The following is a 27,640-nucleotide window of genomic DNA, read 5'->3' on the forward strand; positions in this document are numbered from 1 at the left end:
ATGATTCTTCTTACCGTGCTGTTCATTTGCATCATTTCCACCTATCAGCCTCTGTTAAAGGTAGGTCTGTACCAGGCTTGGTTCAGCTTTTGGCTCAGTGAAGGCATAACCAGTGTGTGTATGCAGATCTGTTTTGCATCAAAAATTATCATCTTTACTCGTCCGTCCTTAAGTAATACAAAATGCATTTAGTAATTACAAAGGTTTAAGCGCTTGCGGCATTCATGTCAGCAGAGGCGATGGAGGAGACAATGTTTTCAGGTGCACAGGGCCAGCGGTGTGAGCCAGGAGACTGGGGATCTTGACCTTGCTTAGTCAGGACACGCTATGGGGGCACCGACTTGAAAGGGACTCACTTTCACATGCTCAGAAGTTGAACACACAGAAGTGCTCTGGTGGAGCAGAGCCAGGAAGTGCTCAGGGCTCTCCAGGTTTCAGCTTCTGAGCAGTTGACTCAGCTACCACTGAAGTCAGTAACAAGCATCCCATTAATTTCATGGGGAGCTTGCTCTGCAAGAAGTCATGAAAAACTGGATGTCTGCACAAGCCCTGGGAGCAGGGCTTTACTCAGGTGTCCTGACAAAGGTCAAGGGTATGGAGACTGCCCGCTTCAGCAATGCCAGTGTATGAAGCAAAGAAAGGTGTCTTTGGTAGTGGCCCTTTTGTGTATAACCTTTGTGTATAACCTGACATTAAATTTAGAGGAGCAGCAACCTTAAAAAATGAGTCGACACCTAGTTTTTAGTTTAATGAGGATGTCCTCATCATGATGAGGAGCAGGGGGGGCACGCCATCCTGGGTTAAACTGTTAAAAACGCTGTAGAGGTGCTCTCATGGGTGCCTCCTCCTGCTCCCTGCAGGAGATCCAGGACACTGTATCTGTGTAAGCACAGAGCAGCAACCTTCCTCCCTACCTCCGTACCCCCTTACAACAGGAGTTATAAAGCAGAGAAGTTTGCAGCCAGTTCCTCTACCTGTGAGTGTATTTCACGAGACTGCCAAGTAACGTTTATGGCTAGATACCGATGTGCCACATTTCTGGTGTCTGCTCTTCCCAGCTTCTCCTTAATATCAATTAAGCAAATCTCCTTCTTGATATGAAGTAATATTTGCTTGTCACTTTACATCCCCAGGGTACTGAGCAAGCATTTTCTCATTAATTAGTCCTCCCTTCAGCTCTGCCAGGTCTCATCTCTCTCTTGTGCAGAGAGATTGAGAGCTAAATTTCTGGCCCAAAGGCCACTTAGTACCTCAGTGACAGAGCCGGGATTAGGATGAGTGTTCTACCTTTCCACCAGGCCATGCTGCCTTTTGGAAATATTGAAGGAATATTCTTTTCTTTTAAGTCATCTAGATCAGCACAGATGAAACTTTCCTATTGCAGTTCCACTTCAAAATGTTTTCAAAGAAGCGGATGGGTTTTGGTTTTTAAAGCTATCCGGTATCAGAAACAGTGGCAAATATAATTTATGAAGGTAGAGCCAGCAAGTAGTTAGAGACGCACATGCTGTGCATGCCATATGTATTAATAAAAGGCACAGGACTTGACAGCTGTCTCTACTCATGCAGTGTAACCTTCTGTATTATACAGTATCATGATTTAATTATAGACTTGGCATGTTACCCTTAATGACAGACACTTAACATTACTAGTCAAACTATGTGTTATGCACTCCACCTTAAAAGCAGGCACTTCTGACCCCAAGAGAGCATGGCCGATTGCAGTCTTTATGTCCATCTCTCCTCCCTTCTCAGTCAGTGGGACATTTGCCATCGGCTGAAATGGCAATGGCTATACAGGCGGCAAGGATCCCAGTGCTGTGCTGAATACAAAGGAAAGAGCTTCTAAAGGCAAGGGGTTTTTTTAAGAAAAGCTTCTGTCAGAAAGGTGTAGGAATATTCCTTCTTAAATAGTACCGGTGTTTTCTTCATGAAAGATGGCATGAAAATTTAGTTATGCTGTTTTGAATACTGGTTCTGGGCAGTGACACTGTGTCTCTGTCCCTCAACCACCTATATCCCCCTTGCCTCTCAAACTGACCACGCTATCCAATTGTCTTTCTTGGCTTCCCCATTTCCACCAGGGTAAGTGCTAACTCCTTGGGACTGCCTTCAATACTGCCTCATCCCTGCTGCTTCTCTTACCATGATCCACTGCTGGCTCATCCTTTTCCATCAGTGACACCAGTCTTACAACTAAAGGTGTCTTCTGCCCTGGCTCCTACAGTGTTTTCCACATATGAAATGGTGAAAGCTTTCAGAACCTAATATTCTTCTAGCTCCCAGAAATACTTTGCAATTGTTCATCTCTTCCATGACACTTGCAAGAAGCTGCTGCATCATTTGCTCATCTGTTTCCTTCAGGAGGGAACAGCTCTTTTGTACGTGGGGACAAGCAAATGCTAAAAAGGAGGAAGAGGGAAGGAACTCTTGCAAAAGAAAAAAAAGATCTATGGTTTGAGCTGTGGGAAAAGGAAGAGGAGAGGTGAAAGGTGCTTTTAACCGAAAAGAGAGAGGGAGCAAAACCACAAACATCCACCTTAACTAATAAGACACGTCTCTCAGCACCCAGATCATTTTTCTTGGGCGTGCTTTTCCCCCACCTTTTATCTTTAGTTGGGACTGTGTCACCCTCTGTGTTTAGAAAGCACCTAGTGGGTGGCATTCGTAAAATCTCAGCCAATACTAAATCATTAGCACTGCTGTTTCTGCTGCAAATGAAGGACATTTTGAACCAGGAAGCAACCAGCTCTGAGGTACTGCAAGGAACCAGGGGTGTCTCTGAAAGTGGCAGCCATCTCTGGGCAGGCACTGAGCACCCTCTGCTCTCAAGGGCAACGTAGCTTCAAAGCTGATAGGAGTGAGCGGAATTGGGGAAGTGGCTAGGAAATTCACAGTAAACCTGAAGGAAGGGTTGTACACCTCTTGGTGACTTTGTTTTGAAGCAGACACACAAGACATGCAAAACCAGAAGAGCCATGTCATGCCGACATTAATGCTTCAGCCTCCCTGCAAAAAAATCAATAGTTACAGCTTTGAGCTCTCACATGCAAACAGGCTGCTCCCCCTGGCATTACCAAACTTGCTGCGCCACATCTCCAGCTGGCGTAAGGCATAAGTCAGTTTAGTTCTGCATAGCTTTGCCAATTTACGCAACTTGCAGACCAGACTTGGTGGGGTCACCATTTTCCTCAGGGAAAGGTTCTTTGAAGCTGACCTTAATCTACTGCTATGACATCTGAGCGAACAGGGGAAGGAAGTGAGCACAACCTTAAAAAAAGGGGGTTTTGTACTCTTTGAGCACTGCAGAATGTATCTGTCCAGCCATGATGGAACTACACTGTGCACCTACCTAATTGGATTTAAAATCTGAGAGTGAAATAAGAAAAGACTTTGGTTTTCCTTTTTACCAATGCAGTGATTTGAAATTTATTTAGCAGAGTCAAATAAAACACTGAGGGACATGACATAAATCAAGATAGCCTGTTGATTCTCTGCAATAGACTTTGAGCACACTGATTACATTACAGCATGCTTAAGAATTTGTCTGAGATGTTTTGATAGTTTTTTCTTTTTTTTTCCCCTGCACTTGTCATAAGACTGAGATGCATCTCCCTGAGCACAGCACTTTGCTTTTCTTAGATCAGCTCTGTTGTGAAGTTGTCATTTCTGCTCTGTACCTCCTGAACTCCGTGAAGAAATTCCCAATGGATTCAGTGGTGCAGCATTCGGGTCCGAGAGGCTAGTGCCGTGCTGCTTACAGATAGCACCTAAGGTCACCGTACGTGTATTTGCTTTGCGGATGTAAGAGCACTTTGTGTGCAGCCAGCTTCTCCTCCCTTGTCTTCCCTCTACTAACTGACTTCGTCAGTTTTTCTTGTGTGGAAGAGACCTTTGTAGCCATCCGCACCAGAGGAGGGAAGCCCTTGAAAGCAGTGAAAAGGAATGTTATGTGTACCCTTTGTGACAAAGTATTTAAAGAGTATTCAAGAAGAAATTGATTCTCCTTAGCCACAGATTTTAGGGGCACGGTCTTAATTCCTGTGCCTGAGGCTGGGTAGAGAGTTGTGACACTGGTGTCACACATTCCCCACATGGCTGTGCATGAGAGAAAAGAAAGAGGAGATAGGAAAGGGTGTGGTAGTAAGAAGTTTTATAAAGGAGAAATAAAAGTTATTTGTATACTACAGATTTCATTTACACTAACAAGAGTGCAACTGAATCCCTAGGGAACAGTCTATCTGAGTTGTTAATGCAGATGGAAATGGCACCATAAATTGGTATGCAAGTTGCATTTATGGTAGAATTTGGCTTTTATATCCTTTAACATATATCAATTAACAGCAGAGGCACAGCTACGGGGACAATTGTTTAGTTTAAAGAACAAGGGCTTAATTATTTAATCTAAAAATATTTTCCCAATGTCTTCATTACATTCATGTCACCCCTGGGCAAGGCTCTCAATGGAAAGATTCCCAATAAATGTGCAAGACATGCAGAGAACAATTTCTGTTGGCTCCAAAAAATTACATCAGTGCATTTCAAATTGCTAAGCATACAAATTGTATGATTAATTACAGTATTTTGAGTTGCAAATAATTTTGGATTAATTTCTAATGTTAACATACCCAAAGTAAAGAATTTGACTCTCTCTTATTTATTTAAATGTAGAGCTAGAACAAAGGATTTTGTGGACATTCTTATCTTAAATATAAGAGATTAGTGTCAACTTAATCACAAAAAACCCCCAGCTGCTCCAGTGGGACAGCCTCTGTAATCAAGGGTAGCAGGATCAGCCCCATAAATCTTTTGTTGGCAATTAAATTTTTAATTTTTCTAAAGGTGTTTTTTAGAGAAAATGACAGATTATGTGAGTTAGTCAATTCTAAAACACTGTTTGTTTTTGCTTTCCAAACAGGGCACACTACTGGACCAAGCTTAAATAATGACAAGCTCTATAAGTTTGCTTACTCAGCTGAAGTGTATGTTGATCGAGTGAAAGCATCACTGCAGAAAAGTGCAGGATACCGGATTTCTTCTGGTGTGGATGTCAACCTCTTATGGAGAAATTCTGACAATGATGATGACCAGCTGATCAAAATTACGGTAATTAATGCCATCAGACAACTTAAGACATGCCTCATCTTTTCTGCATTTATCTAACTGCTAATCTAATCTTGAAGAACTCATTTTCAGAAGATGAGCTAAATCTTTTGTTCTTCTCTAGTCTCATCAACTAAAACCAGCTTCTTCGATAAGCTGATTGCTATAGAATAAGACTTCACAAGAATATATCTAACATCATAAGCCAGAACTTCAGAATATCTCCTATATTTTGAAATTGGTTCATACAGCTTCTATAGCTTCAAACAACTGCTGTGCAGGTACCTAGCAGAGGGGCAATAGGTTGTCTGAAGTCCTTGGTTCTAGCTGCAAATCATGACATTTGCTAAATACAAACTGGGTTTGGTACTTAGCTTTATGATGAGTTTTTCTGCCACTTATTTCCCCATTGGTGAGTGCTGGTTTCTTTTGAAAACATAGACATAGTAATCATGGAAGATTAATGATCAGAATGAGAAATGAAGAAACAAAAAAGATGTATTAGGTGATTTAGTCTATTCATCCTACCCCAGGCCAATGCTAAACTGCTCTCTACACAAATTTTCTCTGCTTTTACTTTGCTAGCTAAGAGATGTTCAAGTTGAAAATGTGAATGAACGTCCAGCTGCTAAAAACATCTTCAAAGGAAAAAGCACAGAGAAGATCATCGGGAAAGAATATCTGGAAGCTTTACAGAGGCCCATAGTTCTTGAGCTAGTCCGTGGAAAAGTAAGACCTTGTCTTTTAAAATTCAATCCCTGAGGAAACCTGAGACAAATCTTTTCTTACAGGCTTGGAGAATTTACCAATTCACTATCCTCTCAGTGTTCTTAATATGCCATCATGTCCTATCTTTCTATACGAAATACAATAGTTTAGAACAGACTGTAATTTACCGGTACAAGGGGCCCTTCCATCCCAAGCCTCTTGTGCGTTGAGAACACCATACAGTGTGGAAGTAAACAGCAGATTTGCCACAAATATATAGGTACATATGTAGGTATATGCACAATTGCTGTGTAAGATTTGTGCTGTTGACTTCAGCGAGGCCAGGATTTTATCCAAGGTCTGAAGGCAGAAAAGGAGATACAGTTTGTCATGAGGGAGGTTATACAGAGTCTATGAGGAACAGTGTTAATCACTTTAAACCCTTATCAAATATTTTAGCATGACTGCTTTTTCCGCCTCTCTGGCTTGCTTATTTACTTCAGTGTCACCTGCAGTTTCAACGGTCCCAAGTCAATGAGCTTGATGCTGAAAGAGCTACAGCCTTTCATGTTGTTCCTCTACTGGGAAACTGTCTCCAAAAATCAGAAGAGAAGGGACAGTGAGCGGGTGTGTCTCAGTGTGTGCCTGGGTTTTATAGCCTGCCCTGAGAGAGCACCAAAGCACTGTCCCACCACAGGAGCACCCATGTCCAATTGTAGCTCTCAGAGTCCTAGTTTTGCTCAGAAGGGGATTCAAGTAAATCCTTCTCCCCCTCTTTTTCCCTGCGGAGCTGCTCACTTCTTCCCTTGCGCTCAGCCTACTGGTCTGGCCAGGGAGCGGAAAGGCTTAAGCCATGGCTGCTCCTGCCTCCTCTCCACGCTCCTTCACCCTCTCATTGCTTGTTGCATTAGGCCAACAGCCCCGCTCTCTACTCTGCAGCCTGTGCAATGCTCGGCAGGTGGGACGTGGGCAGAGGGGCAGTGAGAAAGGAGGAAGGTTGAAGGTCACACTCCCTTTTCTCTTCTGCAGAGCAGAGTGAGGGCTGTGACACCCTATCCCGGCAGGATCTTTACCTCCTGCTGTAAATAGGCATTGAGCACATACCCTAGCCGCCAGCTCAGCCTACTGAATTGCAGCTGCTATCAGGCCTGCTAAGTAACTTTCAGACTCAGCCTTGTCATCAGTTTTACACAATATAAAAAGAAACAGGACAGCACTGGCTCCCAACTGTACACATCCCTAAATGAGAACAGAGGTATCAAAAGAACACAGTCAAAATACATCTGCTCCTAATACATCAAGCAGTTCACATGCTAAGATTGAGATGTCGTATTAAAAACTTGGGCTTTTACTCAGGTAATAGGGTCTGTACACTCCTTTTATGATTTCTCTGTGGTGTGATACTTTCATCCCTGGCACAGTGATTTCACTTTCCAGGGTTGCCCCAAGATAACACGCTGATTGTATTTACAGTTCCTGAAAAAAGTGCACTTTTAAAGCACCTTGAATGCAAAGTGGAGGTGCAAAGTCTTGTTACCAGAGGAGAGGCTCAGGCACAACAGTTGACCCATGAAGTGCAAAGGTTGTGATGTGTTTGACGTGTCATTTAAGTCATTCTAACTGTGATTTATCTGTGATTCATTCTGGGTTTTTTGTAACCTGTGATCAAAGTGCAAGAGATATTATGCCCCTGTGGGGAGGGATTATCTGAGGATTATGCAGAAAAATGAGTGACTTGTGAAATTATGTGAAGTTTCCTGTTTCCCTTCTAAATTCTCTCTAATTAACAGGAGGAAAGATGCTCACTGCACTGAAACTGTACTTAGGTACAGCTGAAGCCCGAAACATGTTTGTACTGTTATCAGCAGCCCCTGCAGCCCCTGGAGTTTGCTTAAATAAAGGCAACAGGTCCAAATTCAGCTTCCCAAACAGAAAAAAAGTAAAGGGAGTTTTTCTAGAGAGGATCCTTACTATTCCTTTCTCATTTAATCAGATTTGTTATATACTTGTTTTTTATTCCTACAGGTCAAAAACTTCTACTCGTATCAAGATGAACCTGGTTTTACTCAAAATATTAAGAGAGGTCTGGCTAGCCTTTTCCAGCTACAGCTGCACTCTGGTGCTGCCCGTGAGGTATGGTGCTATATCTGGCAAGATAATCATCATCAGAGAAACAGGCAGAGCCCGGTCTGCTCTGAAAGGCAGACCTGTGTCTCCTGCTGACTTCAGAAAGAATGAACTGTGACAGGAATCAGCCCTTTGATCGCATTTGAGGTTGGGGACGTAAAGACAGTCTTCTGAGTATTTGGTGACACAAGTCAAGTTGCTGCAATTAACGTAAAGAATTGGTGAAATCCATTTGATTTAAAATACTTTTATCAATTTAGCAGAATTTGGTAATAAACCAACTTAAACCAGGTCACTATAAAAGAGATTATACTGATGTTTAAAGTCAGTTGATTGCTAAACTCAATTCAATGGATTAGGCCATTTTAAATCAAACAGAGTATTCACACAAAGTTAGCAATGGTTTAGCCGCATCCATTTAACCTGCATTACAGTATTAAATTTCTACATTTGTCCACATGAGCAAAGCTGGAATTTAACTCGAATTTGTGAGTATAGTGCCAGCTGCCAGGTGTTTCCTAAATTTTTTGTTTAAACAAACATTGTTACTTTCCTTCATAGCCGTCTAATGAAAAGTACCCCTGCCTATCCAAAGCAGCTAGTTAGAAACACTCAAAACTGGTAAATAAATCCAAACAGTGCAGCATCTCAGGTACAAGATTCCAACAGCGGAGAAAATGGTTCATCTTTGGAAGGTGTTCTGGGGTCCCAAAGATAAATTCAAGAAATTGTCCTAATCTAACTCTTTTTTCCAAGGTGGACATATCTGGGAAATGCAATACTACTTACCATGTGCGGCAAGATCAAGTGACTAAAATAAAAGCCCTGGACTCCTGTGAAATAGAAAACCAAGGATTTACCAGCCAGAACCAGGTATGATTTCTTTAACAAAATAAAATCTGTTCTGCCTATTTAAAATATATTCTTAGTAGCTATTACTCATTTTCTCAAAAGTCCTTTCTTGCATTACAGAAAGCAAATTCTACATGTCCATTTTGTAGTATTACTGTACAAACGTCATATGTAGTACCCATGGGGAGAACAGGGAAAGGATTCTCCTCTTGTGTAAACCACCTTGGCTCAGCTGACATTGAGTACAGCACACCAATTCACATAATTTTTTGATCTCATCGATAACATATTTTAGTTTTTATGCAGATTTACAGCACTTTTGTCCTGGCTGTACTGAAGTTTTAATCGATGCGAGGCTTCTTTTTTCTTTGGAGGAAAATACTAGATACAGTCACAGTCACAGTGACAACAGTAACCTTTTTCCTAGCTGCTAAGTCACAGCGTTTAGTATATACAATAAAGGCCAGGCAAGACGCTGACTCCTGAATGGAACCCAGTCAGGCTTGCCTGGAAGGTCAAAGGTGTCCCTACTGCACAGGTGTAATGTAGGAGATGTGCCGCAGAGGTAACTGAAGCCCTACTATGGTGTTAACGGTCCTCCTCTACTAGTAAATGCCTTTCTAAGCAGTTACTACTGAGTGTAGGCTGGATACATGCTGAAGACACTGGGATTCTCCGCATCAGAAACTGACCTTTCTCAGCTCAGAGAAGTACAAAGGTAGCACACACTCTGTTAATAAACCGCCTTAACACTGTGACTGAATTCCTGATTTTCACACTTGCCACAAAGACTTCGTCTTGTTTACAAACAGATCAAGCAAGGTGGCTGGCTTTGCTTCCCAGGTGTGAACATGACAATCTTATTTACAAGACATTTCCCTGGAAAAGCTTCTCGTCTTATTTAAAGTGTATTTTTAACTAAATGTAGTACTGGGCATTTTCTCAGTTGCAGCCTGCTCCATAACTTCCTCCCCTCCTCCCCCTTTTTTTTCCCCTGGTACGTATTGAATTTGAAACACATGGTGCAGAAGTGAGTGGCTTCTTGTTGCAGAAGGAATTCTTGAGAACCTGGTTTATAGGCTTAGCTTGAGATGTTGTCAACCCACATGCACCTTCCTCATTTGGCTCTATTACATTACGAATTTTGCCCTGATTTGGAACTGTGAGCTCTTTTCCTATTCTGTTGTTTATTGATCAGCCCTTTTTCTGGTTTATTTTTTAATTATTTTCAGATTTTAGATGTCAGTACAAAAGCCACATCTGCCACAATTTATGTGCTGGAAGACAGTTTCATTAAATCCATTAAGGCAGAAGAAAATTATGTTTTGCTTCTGAATTTCCGACGAAAAACAGGTGCCAAAATAGTTTCAAAGTAAGTTGGGCGATTTGACTGTCATTGATGGTAGCAGGACTAGTGGTTCAAGTCAGGTTATATGTGTATGTCTTACAGCATCAAGATCTAAGGCTGTAAACTCTCTAGGTAAGGATTTAGGTCTCTTTTGTATCCATATGGTACCTAGTCCAACTTTGATGAAGGGCTCTACCATACTGCAAATAATAAATAATGGCATTCATAAGAAATGAAATTAAAACAGCTGGAATTGGCCAAAACATTTTAAACAACACATTACTTCTGTAGGTGTTCAGTTTCTGTGTCCTCTCATTTCTTAAGAAATACTTCCAATGGATCTCCATTTCTAGTAAGTGAAAGTTCAGAAGTATAGAAAACAAAATCTGCTGCATAGAAAGGAAACAACAGTGCAACCTAGATCTGTGTTAGACTACAAAACACTGAAAGTTTGGAGGTACTCATACAAGATAAATGATTTGGGCATCTCCTTAGTATTACGATATTTTAAAATGTACATTCAAAACCTCACTTTCCATATCTTCTTAGAACAAATATATGAAACATTTCAGAATGTATATGGTTACTGAAGTCTATTTACCAGGTGCTATAAATCCATACTTTAGAAAGTCTATTATTTAGGTATTTTATGCCACATACCTCTAGCAGTAATTCTGCTGGTACCAGATACTTCTGTTACCTTAAAAAAGCCATAGACTTGCCACGTTCTGAACATTTCAAAATAAGACTTCAGTAAGTCTGTGTTCTGTATTTTTGGTCTGTGGAGGGGTTTTTTGTTTCCTCCTGCTGTGATTTCTGCATTTCTGCCTTAACAGTTGAGCTCTAATGGTGTCTTCACTGTATGGATACACAGGCAGAGACTGGAACTGAAGTCAGTGCAAGCTGGCCCTGGACTGATCGCTGGGAAGCAAGTCGCTAGTGTTATCAAGACCTTGGACTCCCATTACGTTGCTGTGCCACTAGTAGCAGAGCCAGTCAAATCCGAATGCAGAAAGTGTCCTTCAGTAAGTAAACACAGGCTTGTTGAACTTCAGGTCGGTTAGCTGAGCAAAACAAGTGTGAAAGAAATTTCTGTCCAAGCAGCCCACTAGGAGATGTCTAACGTAGCAATTTAAAATAAGCCCCGGAGTGGGGAGCATGGTAGTGATGCAATGGTGCTCCACCACACAAGGGTGTTTTAAGATCTACCTCTAAAAGTACCAACCTTTTTGCTCTCTTTCAAAGACTGAGTGCAGTATTTCTCAAGACCACTAGAAAATACAACACCCTTTTGTTTTATCTCATCTTTGCCAAGCTTGAGTTGGCAGGAGCTTATTTTCTCTGGGTAGTGGAGTGGGAAATTATTTTTAAGATGGTTGGCTAGTGTTTATAAACAATTGTGTCATGGAGGAGCTGAACTGCTCCTCGAAATTAAACGTAGTTAGCCATTCCTTAGGCAGGCTAAACATTTGTTGGTAATATATCTAGCTTCTTCTTACTGCCTGACCCTGAAGAAAGTCTTTTATTTAAAAGACTTTATAGGTATTTTATAAGTTAAAAATGGGGCTTTAGTATTCTTGGCACGTCCAATACTGTTCTCCTTTTTCCCCTGGAAAAAAAAAAAATTACCTTGTTTTTTTATATTTAAGACATCTAAAGACTACTAAGAGCTTGGTACTGTAAATGCATCATCTTTTGTTTTACTGACGCTATTCATCATAAACTAATATAAATTGCTACAGTGATTGTTAGCAAACAGTTTTAATGCTATTACCATTGCGGAATTAATTTAGCAGTGAATGGGAACATTAATTTAAAGATTATTATTCTCTGTCAGTTTTTGATAAGCGAGATAAGGCTTCTATTCAGCACACATAATTTTAAACCTCCAGAGATACTCCTTATGAGCACAAATACCTTACTATATTGGAACTTGTGCTAGTTATTTGGAAGTAGCATTGCACTGTAATAATTTATCTTGTCTAATGCTTGTTGAGCCGCAGAGAAAGTAAAAAAATATGTTGGGGGAAATGAAATAGAAATGATGCTGCATGCGTGCTGGAGCAGTTCTGAGCAGGGAACATCAAGGGATCTTAAACAGAGCAGGGACAGGTGCTTTTTCCCTGACTCTGCTCATCGGGGTTTGCGCTGACCAATTTGTCACTTGGAACCAAGTTTGTCACAATAGTTATAGAGATAATTTCCAGACCAAGATAACAAACATTGGGTATAATTCCAGAGCACTGCCTGGGGACTGAGCTATGTCATTATAAACCTAATGGCACGATGAGAATGAAGTCCTGCTTTCTCACTGTATTTTACAGTAACTGCTATGAAAAGATGGGGTCTATAAACAGAACACTGTATCCAAAGCAGCAACATAACATTTGGTACTTATATATCATAGTATACATTAATGCCACGCTGACATGGTATGCCCTACAGTTTTACATTTTCAAAACCCTTTTTAAATCATAACAGGTCTTATCTCTATCTTTATGAATTTGGTAAAATAACCATTACTATCCCCACTTCACAGATGGCAGCAGTAGCTTCTGTGAGGTTATGGCCAACATTTACATTTAAATTTAGGCCTAGATTTCTGTGTTTAGTCATCATAAAGCATGCTCTTTTCAGAAGAGCTCATGGTTCTTACATTTTTTTTATGCTCATGGTTCCTACAGGAACGGATGCTTGCCCCTTTTGAAACTGAGGTGGGTTTGTTCTGTCTTGTGCAGCCAACCTTTGTAGGTTGGTAAAGCAGCTGTCAGGCACTGACATTCAGAACCATCTCCTGCTCAGTTTAGGACCTCTTGGTTTGGCTTGAATTTTCCTAGGGTGCCCACAAGACCTCTGATCTGATCTCTCTGTCAGAGAGACAAGAGATTTGTGTCCGAGCTCGGCTGCATTGCTATGTGGAAGTGTGTGCATCTGTGCCTGAATCATTGGGGTATTCAATCCAAACTGCCTGACATTCACATCAGGAGAATGAGGCGCCTTGCAAAAGCCAATTGTGAATGCTGTTTTTTAAAGTCATGGCCACTGCAGGAGACAGCAGCTGCTCCTTGTAGCAGCTGAATGGTTAGAGCACCCTCCCAAAGAGGAAGACTTGGTCTCCACTCTCTTTTGCTTGAGATGGCTCCAGCTCGCATCTCCCACCTTGCTCGTCTCTAGGGTATGGGCTAAGCTGACTAAGAGCAGCCTGCACAGCTGGGCTTTGCACAGGAGAAAATACAGGATTAATGAGGTTAGAGATTTTTTGCCAGGCTATGGTGCAACTTCAACAAGGGGAATAGGAAGTGCCCCATATGTTTATCCAATTTCAGCTTATAATAGCCACACTGACCTTGGTGCCAAGCACTAATCACCAGTTGAGGTTAACAGACCCATATGTGCCTCAGAACACAAGCTCCTCCCAGCTGGTCATTAATCCTCAGGAAATATCGTATGTCTCAATCATTGTTGCCTAATTATTGTTTGTTACAGTTGATGGAAGTTGCACTCTGTACTGCTGAATGATACTTCTATTTGCCGGCAGGTTCAAGTGTTATTGCCTAATACAAAACCCATGAAGAGGGGAAGTATTTTAGTGAAGGTCAAATAGGTGCTAGTGTTATTTCCCACTTGGGAAAACTGCAGTAAACAGTGCTGCAAAGAACAGCTGAGTTTTCACCAAGGAATGTTCTCGATAATTTGAGATAACAGAGGCAAAGGCAAGTGAGAGAGGAAAGGTCAAAATACCTGCACCAGTTTCTTATGGGAGTGTATCTGGAAGGACAGATATAGGTGCTTTGGTACCATGTTGGCTCATTCAGGTCAAAAATGTGGTGTGTGGAATAAATACAGCAACAACATATGAAGAAGCCGATACCTGTTCTAATACCATGTTACCTATCATTTTCTACAATAACCACAAATCCCTCCCCATCTTATGCAGGTTTATGAATAAGAAATGGGAATTAATTATGGGACATTTACTCCTGTTCCACGCTAACCACTTACAAAATTACGATCTTCTAAGAAAATATGATTAATTTATGAATTGGGGATTGTGCATCTCCCACTTTAAAAAAACTGACTTAGGAGAAAATGGGAACAGAAGGCAAACACTGTATTCACCAGAAAGCACAGTAAATTTGCAAAAGAAGAGAATTCACCTTATTCCAGTTACAGTATAAATAATCATGTTTTGTTCCAAAATAGATTGCGTTTGAGGCAATGTGCATTATCAGGAAAATACTAAAGTGTTGGAAGAGAGACAGCTATACAAAGGTTTCAAAGATATTTGTGCTGGGATATCATAAATTAAATAATACTTAGCTAAAGGATCAGCAATCTATTGGATTTCAGCTAATTTGAGCAATAGCTGGCCCACATATCTGCATTTAGTAAGTCTGATTTTGAGAACTGAAACCACAGTCTGAGAGATTTGACATAATGTGAAATATTTTGCAGCTTTCTGAACACTGGCAGAGCATCAGAGAACATATGTATCCTGAAAAACTTTCCAAAGCTGAAGCAGCAAGAAGTTTTTTGTCCTTCATTCAGAACATCAGAAAAGCTACAAAAGAGGAGATACTGCAGATTATTAGAAGTGAAAATAAAGAACTTCTGTAAGTCATCATGAACAAGCTTTCAAAAGGTTTAAGTTACTTAAAACTGCAGAAGGGCAAATTGCATGCAAACAGATTCAGTTCTACTGGTGATGTCCTAGCAATGCAAAAACAGTATTCAGTACTGTCTACAGGAAAAGGATTTTTTTTTTAAAGCTGTGTTTGTTCTTGTAGTATAATATATTTGCAGCACACCCTTCAGCCACCAAGATTGTATCTGCAATGCAAGGCAAACATGCTTTGTAGCTTACCCAAAGGTTCTCATCCCGACTGCTTGTTCTGAAACACTCTATAACTTGTTCTTGACTTGCCCATTTGTTTCCTTCGAATGGAAATACAGCAAAGAAGGGGATGGCTCATGCTGGATATTGTCCTAATATTAGAGCTTGGGTGTGAACAGCATGCGCACCTAGACTTGGGAGTTGGAAAGCATTCCTGAGTCCCACCATACAGTCAGGGTCTTTCAAACAAATTATAGCAGTTGTTAACAATAGAGATAAACCTGAGAGTAACTCAGGTAGCGTAGAAGCCTGTTCTCTAGTTGCCATTGTGTATGTAGAAATAAAACACCTTTTTCCATTTACAAGCTTGTCCTGTAAACTTTAAGACACTCTGGATAGTTCTGTTTTTTTAATACTTTTTTGGTCCCATATTTGCATAAATTCAAATATTATTATCCATGGACATGAATAATTTCTGGAGTTCATCTACCATTTTGAGGTGGAAGAATTCAGGGACACAGTTTTTTCCAACAAGAGTAAAAAATTCTGTCTCTTACCTGCAATGAAGAGATCTTTCAGGACATTAGCTTCTTTCTTTCTATATGCAGCAGTCTTTTCAGTATTTTCTAGCTCATTACGATGATATGTTCATTTCCACTTCTTTGTAGTCCGCAGGTAGTGGATGCTGTAACATCTGCTCAGACCCCAGCATCTCTGGAGGCCATACTGGAGTTCCTTGACTTTAAGGATGCAAGCACTTCTGCCCTGCAGGAGCGATTCCTGTATGCCTGTGGATTTGCTTCTCACCCCAGTGAAATGCTCCTGAAATCTTTAACTGTAAGTTGAAGGACAAAACAAATACAACTGAGTTAATACTCTTTAGCCTCATCCCTGTCAAAGGGGAAGGAAAGAAGAAATGACTGTTGCTGTTTCCAATTTTCCTTTCTTTATCCCTTCCAGGGTTTCCTTTAATTGTGCTGGTAGCATATAGCCTGGAAAAAACAAAAATTCATAGGTCCAGACTGAAGTCTGTTTACTTTGTAAAATGTTATCAATATCTACTACTTGGAAAACAAACATAATTCTGAGTGTTACCAAAACAGTTTGAGGATTGTTGGATTGTTGCCTTATCAAAGTCCTGTAACCATTTAATATTCTTTTTTTTTTTTTAAACATCGCTTCAAAATGAATCCACTATTTGAGACACTGAATGTAACTCAAGGGGAAAATGGCAGTCAGTTATTATATATAATGATAGAGCATAGGCTCTGCTTAGCCTGAGCCCAGGCCACTGTGGTCATCACTGCCTTTGCATTGCACTAATGTTCACAGGAAGTGAGGGAGGGTATTCAGCCCACTACAGACTGTGGTTCATCACATTTAGACAGAGAGACTAACAGCATTGCTTTTGCATAACAGGCTAAGTTCAAGGGTGATATCGCAAATGAAGAGATGAGAGAAACCCTTGTCATTGTCATGGGAGCGCACATCAGAAAGCTGTGTGACAGAGAAGGCTGCAAGCTTCCAGTGAGTATCTGCTGTTCACTGCTGGCCAAATTCTAGTCTGCAACACACATGAATGATCCCTGCTGATGTTACTGGGAGAGCATGAAAGACACGGGAAGCATATTCCCCCCTGTTTTAAAATAAGCCCATAAACTCCTATGTTAGGTAGACAGAGGGTTGTTTGTTTTTTTTAAATAATGACATCTACTTTGTCCGCTTTAGGCTTTAATCTGGTCTCTTCCCATTTCTGTGGATTTCTCCCAGACAGAACTTTTTCTCACTGCCTTGTCTGTCAGCAGAAGCAGTACTTGTACTCCCTTGTCCAAAAGCTTTGCATGTCCTCAGAGAAACACTGGCAAACTCAGGATCTATTTAATATTTGCAATCACCTTAGGTTATGTCAGCTCTGTGAAGAAAATTCATTGGTTTAAGTACTCAACTCTGCCCCAAACATGCATAGAACAACCCAGGAGGAAGGCTATCATCTTGACCATGTACTGAGTAGATGCTGGTGATAGAGGATGAGGACGATCAGACAAGGCACTGCTGCCTGCTGGATCTGTGCTGTTCGGGATTGCAGCACACTGCTGAAAAGACACAGAGCACCTGAATGGCCCTTAGGAATCCTTTTTTCCTTCCCCTGTTAGTTGCCAAGCACTCTTACAACATTATGTTATGAAGCACTAAAGAACACTTCCCTTGTCTTTTTTTGTGGGGACATGTTGGCCCCACATGTAAGACCTGTGAAGTCCCTGAATCAGGGCAGGAGCAGCAAGCAAATGAGAAATCTGTGGACCAGGTGTCACTGTGGCTATAGCCACTTTGGTTATGCTTGAAGGAAGCCGTCGACATACAGTTTATGAATGACACCTTTGCTAACCCTGTGCAATGATGCTTTGAAACCATCCCTCCTACTTCTGTGAGGGAAAAAGGTAGGTTTATGATCACCATTTAAACATGCTGTTGATTTTCTTTAGGCTGTTGTGGAAGCCAAAAGGCTGATTCTAAGTAGACTGGAGAAGGCTAAGAAAGATGACAATGTGAGGATGTACCTGCTGGCACTGAAGAACGCACTCCTTCCCGAAGCAATTCCACTGCTTCTCAAGTATGCCGAGTCAGAAGAAGGGCCCATCAGCAGTCTTGCTGCCACTGCCTTACAGAGATATGATCCTTCTTTTCTCACCAAAGAGGTAAGAAAATATACTGCCCAAGAAAAGAAGTGCAAGAGACTGTATTAACCATAAAGTATAAGTTAACAGAGTTCATTTGTCAGTCCCACTCTTTTTAAAGATGCCTCACGTATGGTTTTTTTACCTCCAGGAAATTATTATACACACTTCAGTTCCAGCCAGAAAACTCTATACATTCCTGCTTGCCAAATCCCAGCTCCTAGACTGCCGGTGCTAGTCAGCCTTTGGTTCCAGAGTCACACACAACCATCAAAGGTGGCAAGCAGTCTGCAGGAAAAACTGGGCTCCCTTCGCAAGAGCCCTGCCTTCTCTGTGATATACAGGAGACATTAGGAACGTTTGGGCACCTGCGTAACCCCTGTTCTTTCTTGTGCTTTCACATAGCCAGGGAGAATGCATGAAGTAAGAGAAGGGTAAAATAGCTGCATCTTACCTTGCAGCCTCCAAGAGTAAGAGAAGACATACAAAATAGTGGAACATGAGGTCCTGCCTCTGCTGCATTACCCTACATCCCATTTCATACCTACTGCTGGCAGCTGTGACTGAGGTTGTCAGGGTGCTGCTCTGCAATGAACATGCCGGAGGCCATTCTGTCAGTGGGGCTACATGGCTCTCCATGGACTTATCTGTAACAAAGATGTGTCACGACCTTCTCAGGGACAGGCACTATCTAGAAAATTAAAATTGCAAGATTCTTGATTTTTTTAAAGTACGCATTCCCTTAACAGTGAAGGAAATCTCTCTCTTGATCTTACCACTGCCACAGTATTTTGATCTTAGCGCTCCTACTTATTTACAGCCCGCTGTGCAAATCAGTGTGGAAGGCTGTGTTTGGACTGTGGCTGAGAGAACATAACAGATGCCCCACTTGCCCATGTGGTCACTGAGCTATACGTGTCTCGTACATTCCAAAAGGACCATGAAAAACAGGGTGCTGAAAATGTATCCTTATGTATTAGCCTTAGCTATGGAGCTAGCTTAAGCTGATATAAACGAGATTCCAATCTGTACTTTGCCCAGTCATCTGTGTGAGCACTGACTGAATAATCTGTTTCCTGACCAGGTGAAGGAACAATGAACAGGATATACCACCAGAATCGTAAAGTCCATGAAAAGACAGTGCGAACCACTGCAGCTGCTATCATCTTAAACAGTAACCCATCCTACATGGAAGTGAAAAACATCCTGCTCTCCATTGGTGAACTGCCTCTGGAAATGAACAAGTACATGCTCTCCATGATCCAAGATATACTTCACTTTGAAATGCCTTCAAGGTACGTTAAGTTCAGTATAAATAAATACAGCTCATCCTGACTTCTTTGCAGAAACCCAAAGAACACACAGGTTCTCATGAATTACTACTGTAAAATTTAAGGATAGTATAAAAGGACGCCTGATTTTTGTGTCACATTTAAGTATTGATATTTCAGAATAAATCTCTGCATTTCAATGACATTCATTTAATAGCTATTCACATTTTCAGAGGTACAAATAAGAATGAGGCATCTAACTTGCATTACTGTAAGAAATGTCATCTGCTGGTCTTAATTCTCTCAGTGGGGCCCTTGCTTTTATATTTTAAGAACCAGCGAACCAGAAAAATTTTAAACATCACAGCACTAGAATGAAAATAATCAAAATATCTCTTCTTGTCAACACCATTAATTTTCAAGCACAACCTTTGCTTGCCTTTCTAGCTATGGCTGCAGGAGTAGCTGAAATTGGAAAAGAGACTCTGGGTTAGGGCAGATTTTTAGTGGGAAAATGTGAGGGTTTTGAAGACCCTCTTTCCTACTGGGAAATTCACCCTCTCTCAAATTTGATATTTCTACGGAACAGTAATACATTTGGTAACATAACATTTTTGTGTCTCTGTGTTTTTGTTTGTTTGTTTGTTTTGAAATACCACAGCAAAACAGTTCGGCAAGTCCTGAAGGACATGCGTGCTCATAACTATGATCGCTTCTCCAAGATGGGCTCTTCCTCTGCCTACTCTGGCTATATTACACGTATGTAACCATGAAATTGCCTTTTAACCCTGTTTGTATTCCCAAACATTTGATTAATCCACGAGTTTAGTCACAGGTGCCTTCTTTCTTTTTTTAATTAAGGTGGTCCTGATGTATCATCCACATACAGCCTTGACATCCTCTATTCAGGCTCTGGCATTTTAAGGAGAAGTAACATGAACATCCATATTTTCGATAGAAATGCTGAACTTCATGCCAGCCAGGTAACTGCCACACTGTACATGAAAACTAAGCCAGTATGTGGTCCTCTTCTTACAGCTTCTAAATCAATTCAGCTAATGCTTAAGACCATAAGGTTTGCTGCACTGGGCAGAGCACAAGCCAATAACAGGGGAAAAAGAAACTCACAACAGCCAGTGAGGCACATGTTTGCCCTAACCAAAAAGACAAGTGTTTTGTTCTCTATCATATATGAAGTTCTGTCTCTGATTAAAGCCTATACTGTTTATCTGATGTAATCAGTAAAAGCTTTGTGAGTTTGTAAAATCAAGTCCTGTGTTTTGGGTATAACATAGAATGGAAATACAAGGAGTGGATCAAATGTACGAATCAAATAGATTTAAATGAGATGCCTCTGTTTTGGACTTTTCTTAATGTTGGCAAGTACCTTCAATATTACAATCCTCCTAAATTTCTGCAGGACAAAAATTGTGCAGTGGAACATCTTTGGGTTTTCCTCCCAACTGTCTGTGGAAAATAGTCATATGAATAAAGGAAAATTTGTTTGAAAGGAAAGTAGGCTCGGGATTGTGATCTACATGTGGGCAAATTCTGCCTGCATCTAAAGGGAAAAAACATGCCATGAGATTATTTTATTTTCCATTTTTCTAGTTCCCTTAAGTCTTAACCTCATACTTTTTCATCTACAGCTACAAAAATTAGAGTTAGGCTCTTAGACATTAAGAAAATGTGTAGGGTTGTTAACAGCCTCGGTCAGGCAGAGTTTTTTCATTGATTCTGTGTCACTGTTGCTTCTTAGGTGGTACTTGAAGCTCAAGGTCTGGAGTCCATAATAGCTGCAACTCCTGATGAAGGCGAGGAAAACCTGGACTCCTTCGCTGGCATGTCAGCCATTCTGTTCGATGTCCAACTCAGGCCAGTTACATTTTTCCAAGGGTACGGTGATTTAATGTCTAAAATGTTCTCAGCAACTGGAGATCCCATTAACGTGGTGAAAGGACTTATCCTCCTGACAGATTACTCACAGGTACTAATAGCACACTGCTTCTTTTTCTGTCTCTTAAGCACAGATGCTCCCTCCCCCACACTGTTACTGTAGGACATCTTATTTTCTTTCTTTTCAATGCTGATAAACCTGATCAATGTTATATAGGCTTCTCTTACTATGGGAGCAATAGAAAAGTCACAGGTATTAAAAAACAGAATGAAATTACATGAAAAGTAATCTAGGACAAAAGTGAGAACACATATCATTCTAGAAAACAAAGTGACACTGAATAAAAGCAAATCCAACTGAGTTAGATTTCCTGTAGAAAACTCATATTGCTGTCAGCTATGGCCTCCCCTCCCACAGTTTCTTGTAATATAGTATTGTCCCATGTGACCACCTAAGTTTTCCTCTTCACAAGTTGTCCAGAGACCTTACGTCCAATTAGGCAATAACTGTCAGGTACTGAATGAATGAATCACTGGTACTCAAACTTTCCCAGATAACTAACCTTCAAAGAACAATGCTAAGAGGTCTAAATTTCAAATGCTTATTGCTAGGCAAAACGAGGAATTAAAGTGAGGATTACACATATACAAATACATATATTTTTCATATACAAATATAACCAGCTAGATAATGTATTATTGGAGGACTAAAAATCTAGACGTCTCTCTGAAAGTGCAGGGCCAGCATTTGGTTTGATATTTTTGTTCTTCCCAAGCAGGGATCTCCTTAGAACTTGTGGATTTAACAGCAGCACTCAGCTCATGAAACATCTGCAGGCTCGAACTTTACTTTTTACTTTTCTCCTTTAATACTTGGCAAAAGAAAATGCCAAAAGCAGATGATGAGAAAATCCACTCTGATCAAAATTACACAGAAACAGCCTCTGGACATGACAGCTGTCCCCATCCTGAACCCAGCTCAGCCCCTTTGTAACGGTATTATAAGTCTAGAGGGCTTCCCACGTAGTGCAGAAATTGGCTAACTAAACCTCATTCCAACAATGCTTTACAATTCATATGCAGATTATGGGCAAAAACTTTACCATGACCTATTTAACAAACAGACTGCAGAGGTGAGAAAGATAATCATGTCCAGTCCTGAGCGTACGAGCATGCTGTTTACAGAACTAAGTATTTCCAACTGCTGTGCATGCACCAAGCTCCATACATACCCTGGCTGAATCAGCTGGCTGGGCATCCCAAGAGCTCTGCCAGCCAGCAGATTCTCTACTCCTCGTCTTTGGAGAACCTCACAAAAGTCTGGGGCACACCAGGGCTGGACTGCGTGCCATTTTTAACAATATCAGGGTGTAACATTTTCAGTCAGTCACTGACTCTCTGGAAGCCTTGGCAGCAGTGTGATGCGATGGGATCCCACCCTGCTTTCTCTCTTGGGTTGCCACTAGCACAGTTGCTGCCTAAGCTCTTTGGGACTCAAGCAGTGGACACAACCAAAAGTGGGTGTTCACAACCAAAAAGGCACTTGTTCTTACCTCTACATCCCACAAAGGCAAAAATTGTTTAAAGCACTGTTGAACACAGCTTCAGGCTGAGCTGCATTTTAAACACAGCACATCTTTCTAACAATGGTTTTACAGCTATGTTCCAGGTCAACAGCAACATCAACACGGTTTGGGCACTCCCACATAACCCAGTTAAGCTTCATTAGAAATGCTTTCACCTGTCAAATTCTTGAACTGTGATTACAACTGTACCAGAAAACACTGTCAGAATGGAAGTGTGAATGGTGTAACACTGGAACTGATCAAAAACAGTGCAAGAGAGCTGTAATTAATCTAGCTTCTTGATAGTTGAGTACTACCTCCACTTTCCCTGGCCAGCATGGACAGGCCTTGCCCAGAACATAAGCCCCTTTACAAATTCATACTGTAGACAACCAAGCCAAACATGGATTTATCTTCTTTCAAAGAAGAAAACCAGGCATGGGAAACAGTGCCCATTCTATGATACCAAAACTCAGTGTGCCACAGCTGGCCGCAGTGTGATTTCAGAACAGGCAAAAACCAAACGCCTATTTGGTTTGGAAATACAGACAGCACAGTTGAGATCAAACATCAAAAGGATGGCTTGGAAGCCAAGACTGGAACTTAAAAATGGGGCAATTGAATTGTCAGAAAAGAACTCATGTAATATTTGGGTTGCGATTTTTGCATTGGTGCAGCCTGATTTTGAGAAAAGTGATTTTTAAATATTAGAAAAGTTCTGCTCCCCTATTGCTGTTTATAAGGATCATTTTGCACAGAAAGACCAAAACTGAGTTGTACTCAAAGTGCTGTCAATCTACTAAATAACTCTGGAAACCTCTGGAAAATAGCTTCCTTTCATTAACTTTACAACTGCAGTAATCACAACAGGCATATTTTGGAGAGGTGATTTCCAAGTTAATAATATTGCTTCTAAAGCTTACACTCCCACCCACCATCTGTAACATCTTTTCTCACATAACTCCACAAACTGAAATCAGAGTGTATTTTACAGCCATTGCCAGTTCTCACAGTGTTGTTTGAGGGCTAAGAATAACCATCCAGAAGTTATAATTCCTTCTATAAAATAAACAGCTCTCATAAAACTGTTTTGAGACTCCTAGGTCACCTGCATTAAAGTTCAGTAGTGTTAATATTTCTCCTAGGCAACACACCTGCCAGAAGCACAGAGAAATTAAATACTGTATTAATAGGTCAGAGAAACCATTTGAAAGCCAGACCCCAGTGGAAGATAGCCAGTTCCCAAAGAAGTGCCTGTTTCAGCCGTCTCTGTATTGCATTACAGTAGCACTGTCAGTGCAGTACATAAAGAAACTTTTCTTAATTGAAACATAGCACATTTCAGCATTTTAAACAGTAACAAACTACCGATTCTGATCTTTCGGATCACATTTTCCACTGCAAATGACACACAAAGCTTAAAATAGGAAGGGAAAGGAAAATACTGCTCCTGAGGAAGCTGGGTCCCTGTGATTTACACCTCCCATCAGCCTGGATTGGATTTGCACATGAGGTGAAGGACAGGACTAAGCTCTAAATAAGGAAATAGATGAGCTAGTAAAACACAAGACAAGTGCTCCTTAGCTTCTCTGCTGGTTTCAGTAACAAACCTGACTTAATTCTAGGTAGCCTTTAAAGCCTTAAACAGTGCAGCCATTGCAAACCAAGCCTACTCTAATATTATTAGGTGCAATTTGACAATGCATCTAAAAATAACTGCTCCTCTGGTTGTGTGTACATGTCTCTGCCAGAATGTATACTGTTACCTCCTTGCTCATTAACAGCTACCCACCAATTCAGTCCCAATTAAAAGCATGGTAAAATAAAGTAAAACAAGCTTTATCTCCACACCTAAACAGACTGACAAGGAAAGTATTCCTTGCCCCATTGCAGTCCGTAGAAAAACTCCCTTTGATTTCAGAAAGACCACAGTTCCAACCCATGAATTTTACTTGGGTGAAAATAAGAAATCAAAGCACAGTATGACCACACTTGCTGGGGGCATGCTGGATTTATAAGCCACAGCCAGCCCACTGCAATCTTACATTAAATCTCAAGCCCACTTCAGCAGCAACTGACTGCCAAGTTGGTTCTGCCAAGGAGATTGTTTCAGAGATTGTTTATTTACCCTAAAAGGTGAAGTAACCATATACAGCCACTATAATTATCCAAGTCCTTGATTACACCAGGAAAACTTTAATGCTCTGAATAAAAACTTTCCCAAATGTTGCTCCTTGCTATAGGGATTAGGAAGCCAGACTGTCTCTGCTTGCTTCTTTCTTAAATCTTGGGTCAGTATTAGCTGGAACTACTGGGCTACAGAATAGCTAAGAAGAGAAGAGAGACTTTTAAGGTGGCTGGACATCAAAAAGGGGGAGGAAATTGGGTATTTGCACATCCTACAAATGCCTGTGGCATTACAGGTGCTGAGAATACCCCAGGCACAGAAACCCGGGGGGAGGGAGAAAACCAGCTGGGAGAGAGGAGGAAGTGTCCTGTACATGAGGGACATGATCAAAATAAACTTTTCCCAAATTAATGGTTCTTTTAAAACAGTGAATTAATCCACTAGTTCTTAGGGAAGCAGGACAACTGTATAAAGTGAGTTAGATTGCCAAGCTGAGTGAACCTTAAAATCTTGGCTGTGTGTCAAAACTTAAAAGTAATGAGCTGCCATGACCCTGAGCTATATTACCACTTCCGAAACGGACTCCATGTGATGTGTTTCCAGTCCAGCCGTACAGGTTTCAAGCAGCCATGAGCACACTTGATGGTTGATGGAAAATGCATTAAATGCAAATTCACAGTGGCAATTAAGGCGCATTATCTTATGGATTTGGCCACCCAGCCACTGAAGATGTAATTCCTGCCATACGGTGGGTTCAGAGCCACTACACACCGCACGACTGCTTGCAGCACTTTGCATCCTATTGCCAGTACGAGGCTGCCATCAGGTGTGCTGCGAAAGTCACGCTGCACTGCGCCATTGCTGGGGCTCCAGCGAGGGGTTTAATCTGACTTGGCTGGACTGCCAGCAGAGCCTCCGTGAGGCTTGCGTGGTAGCTCTTGGAGACAGAGGCCATGATATTCCTTGCAGTGATACTCCTTGCAAAAATTATGCCAGCTGGCACATAGGGAAGAGGGGAAGGATGCAAGGCACCTTGCCTTAGCTTCATCCCGTTTTCTAGGGAGTGAGGTACATCAGGGGTGTTTTGTCCACCCTTTCAGAAAAGCCCTCTATTCCTTTTTGTTCCTGCAAAATGACAAGTGGTGAGATCGTAGCACAAACGGGAGTAAGGAAATTACTGAGGTCTGCAGTCAGTAACAAGGGAGTTACCTGTGCTTTCTGATGGCTCTAGGAGATTCAGCTGCAGTCCGGGCCGAGGGCCAGCGCGGAGTTCCTGGGCGGCCTGGCCATCGACATCTCGGGAGGGATGGAGTTCAGCCTGTGGTACAGGGAATCCAAAACCAACGTCAAGAACCGGTGAGATACTCCCAGCATGTGCTATAGCTGTAGAGAGCTCAGGCTCCTGAGCCCCGGTAGTCCCAATGAGAAGAATTTAAATATAAAAGACCTTGCAGATGAGTTAAGATTAAATAAGTTATGTGCATGGGAGAACACTTGTACTTCTCTTTTCCTTTCCACCTGGGTAATACCAGTTCCCACTGGTCTCATCTGAATTTATATACCTTTACCTGAAGAACAGGCTCCTTTGAGGGCAGTTTTTATGTATGGATGGTAGGACTGTTTGCAATTTAATTTCCTCTTTCTTAATGTGTTTTGAATTAATTGTAATGCCTGAATTTGTTTGCAGGGTAGCCATGTTTATAGCTGGTAACACTGAGGTGGATTCCTTCTTTGTAAAAACTGGTATGGAAACCACTTTGGAAGTAGAAACGGCATTAGACTTCATCTCCACGGTGCAGTTTTCACAGTACCCATTTTTAGTCTGTATGCAGATGGACAGAGTCGAGTCTCCGTTCAGGTAAGAACTAAGAGCACACAATTTCTGAGGCATCCTTCCAGCCAGCTGCTGAATCTGGAACTTTTGGTGTTCACAACCATGAGAGATTAACAACAGAGGCCAAATTTCAGCCTAACACAATCAGGTGCAGTGTAGGCTGTTACACACACCAACCTCTCTGCTAACCCATTCTTCTCTGTCCCTCACCCCGAGATGAATCTTTGAAGATCACAGCTTCCTCTGAATGTGCACTTTAGTCCAATTTTCTAATTTGGTTTTGCAAGTAAAGTAACTGAAGTGGCAGGACACTGGTCCCCTCGCGTACGATCAGTTCTGATGGTGACCTAAAACTTTGTCAGCAGTAGTTCTCTATTACACTGTTGAGAGAGGAAGTGCATAGCCATAAACTAGCTGAAGTGGAAAGTTTTCTTCATCATCTGCTATTTACTAGTGTCAACAAAAGTACCTGGTGTGTTAAGCTCTTGCAACCATTGTATTCTATCATATTGAGGCACCAACTTTCCTGAAAGCTGAACAACCGCACAATAAGGTAAAAAAGATGCTTTCCAGTAGCCAAAGAGTAGTGATTGCATTGCCATGTGAGAAGCTGGGTTTACTACGCCCTCCTAATCCCTATTTGCTAAGACCTAAGGGCGATAACATTTGCAGAGCCTGTGCCAGATTTCCATTCAGGCTTTTCTGATCCACAAGATGGCAAGCCTGAGAGGAATTAAAGAACTCGAGGATCTCCAGGAAATCCTAAGAAAACAGTATCTGTTATTCTGCAGATACTAAACCATCTTCTGATTATACCTACACATTGTGGAAGTGTAATGTCGTCTGTATGTAAAGTGTTTATCTCTAGCCTCACCTACAGGATACAGATTTTGCATAAATTTGCTCATGCCAGACCACCATGTTGTGTCTTTACAGGCGTTACGTGACTAAGTATGAAAGTCTACCATCTGGCAGACGATACACTGCAAGGAGAGGGAAAGCAGAACTGTTGGCGGGTAATGAATACCCTCTCCATCAAGAAAACTCCAACATGTGCAGGAAGGTTTTCGGCGCAAAGTCTGATTCCTCCAGCAGCTGGTTTTGAAATGGGCACCTGAGCTTTTGCTTTCCTGAATCCATGGCTCCCTCAATGACTTAGGCTTGTACGTACCGTACTAACTTGGAGCTTGATCTTGCACTACTGCAGTTAATGGGAAATTTGCCATTGATTTCAACAGGCCAGGATCAAACTCTCAGTGCGTGCGCAGTGTTTACATATTAACCTATATTTAAGACTTT

General features: G+C 41.4%; 1 protein-coding gene across 1 annotated transcript; it reads left to right on the forward strand.

The window, feature by feature from the left end:
* MTTP (microsomal triglyceride transfer protein) lies at positions 1 to 27,446 on the forward strand. Its single transcript, XM_050896397.1, has 18 exons — positions 1 to 64; positions 4,919 to 5,106; positions 5,689 to 5,832; positions 7,837 to 7,944; positions 8,695 to 8,811; positions 10,023 to 10,162; positions 11,013 to 11,163; positions 14,594 to 14,751; positions 15,641 to 15,809; positions 16,392 to 16,499; positions 17,456 to 17,676; positions 18,739 to 18,942; positions 19,580 to 19,677; positions 19,780 to 19,901; positions 20,678 to 20,905; positions 25,739 to 25,863; positions 26,195 to 26,365; positions 27,278 to 27,446. The coding sequence occupies exons 1-18, from the start codon at positions 1 to 3 to the stop codon at positions 27,444 to 27,446; spliced, it is 2,685 nt and encodes an 894-aa protein (XP_050752354.1).
* The last annotated feature ends 194 nt before the right edge of the window (positions 27,447 to 27,640 follow it).

Source organism: Gymnogyps californianus, chromosome 4 (assembly GCF_018139145.2).
Source record: "Gymnogyps californianus isolate 813 chromosome 4, ASM1813914v2, whole genome shotgun sequence".
NCBI lineage: Eukaryota > Metazoa > Chordata > Aves > Accipitriformes > Cathartidae > Gymnogyps > Gymnogyps californianus.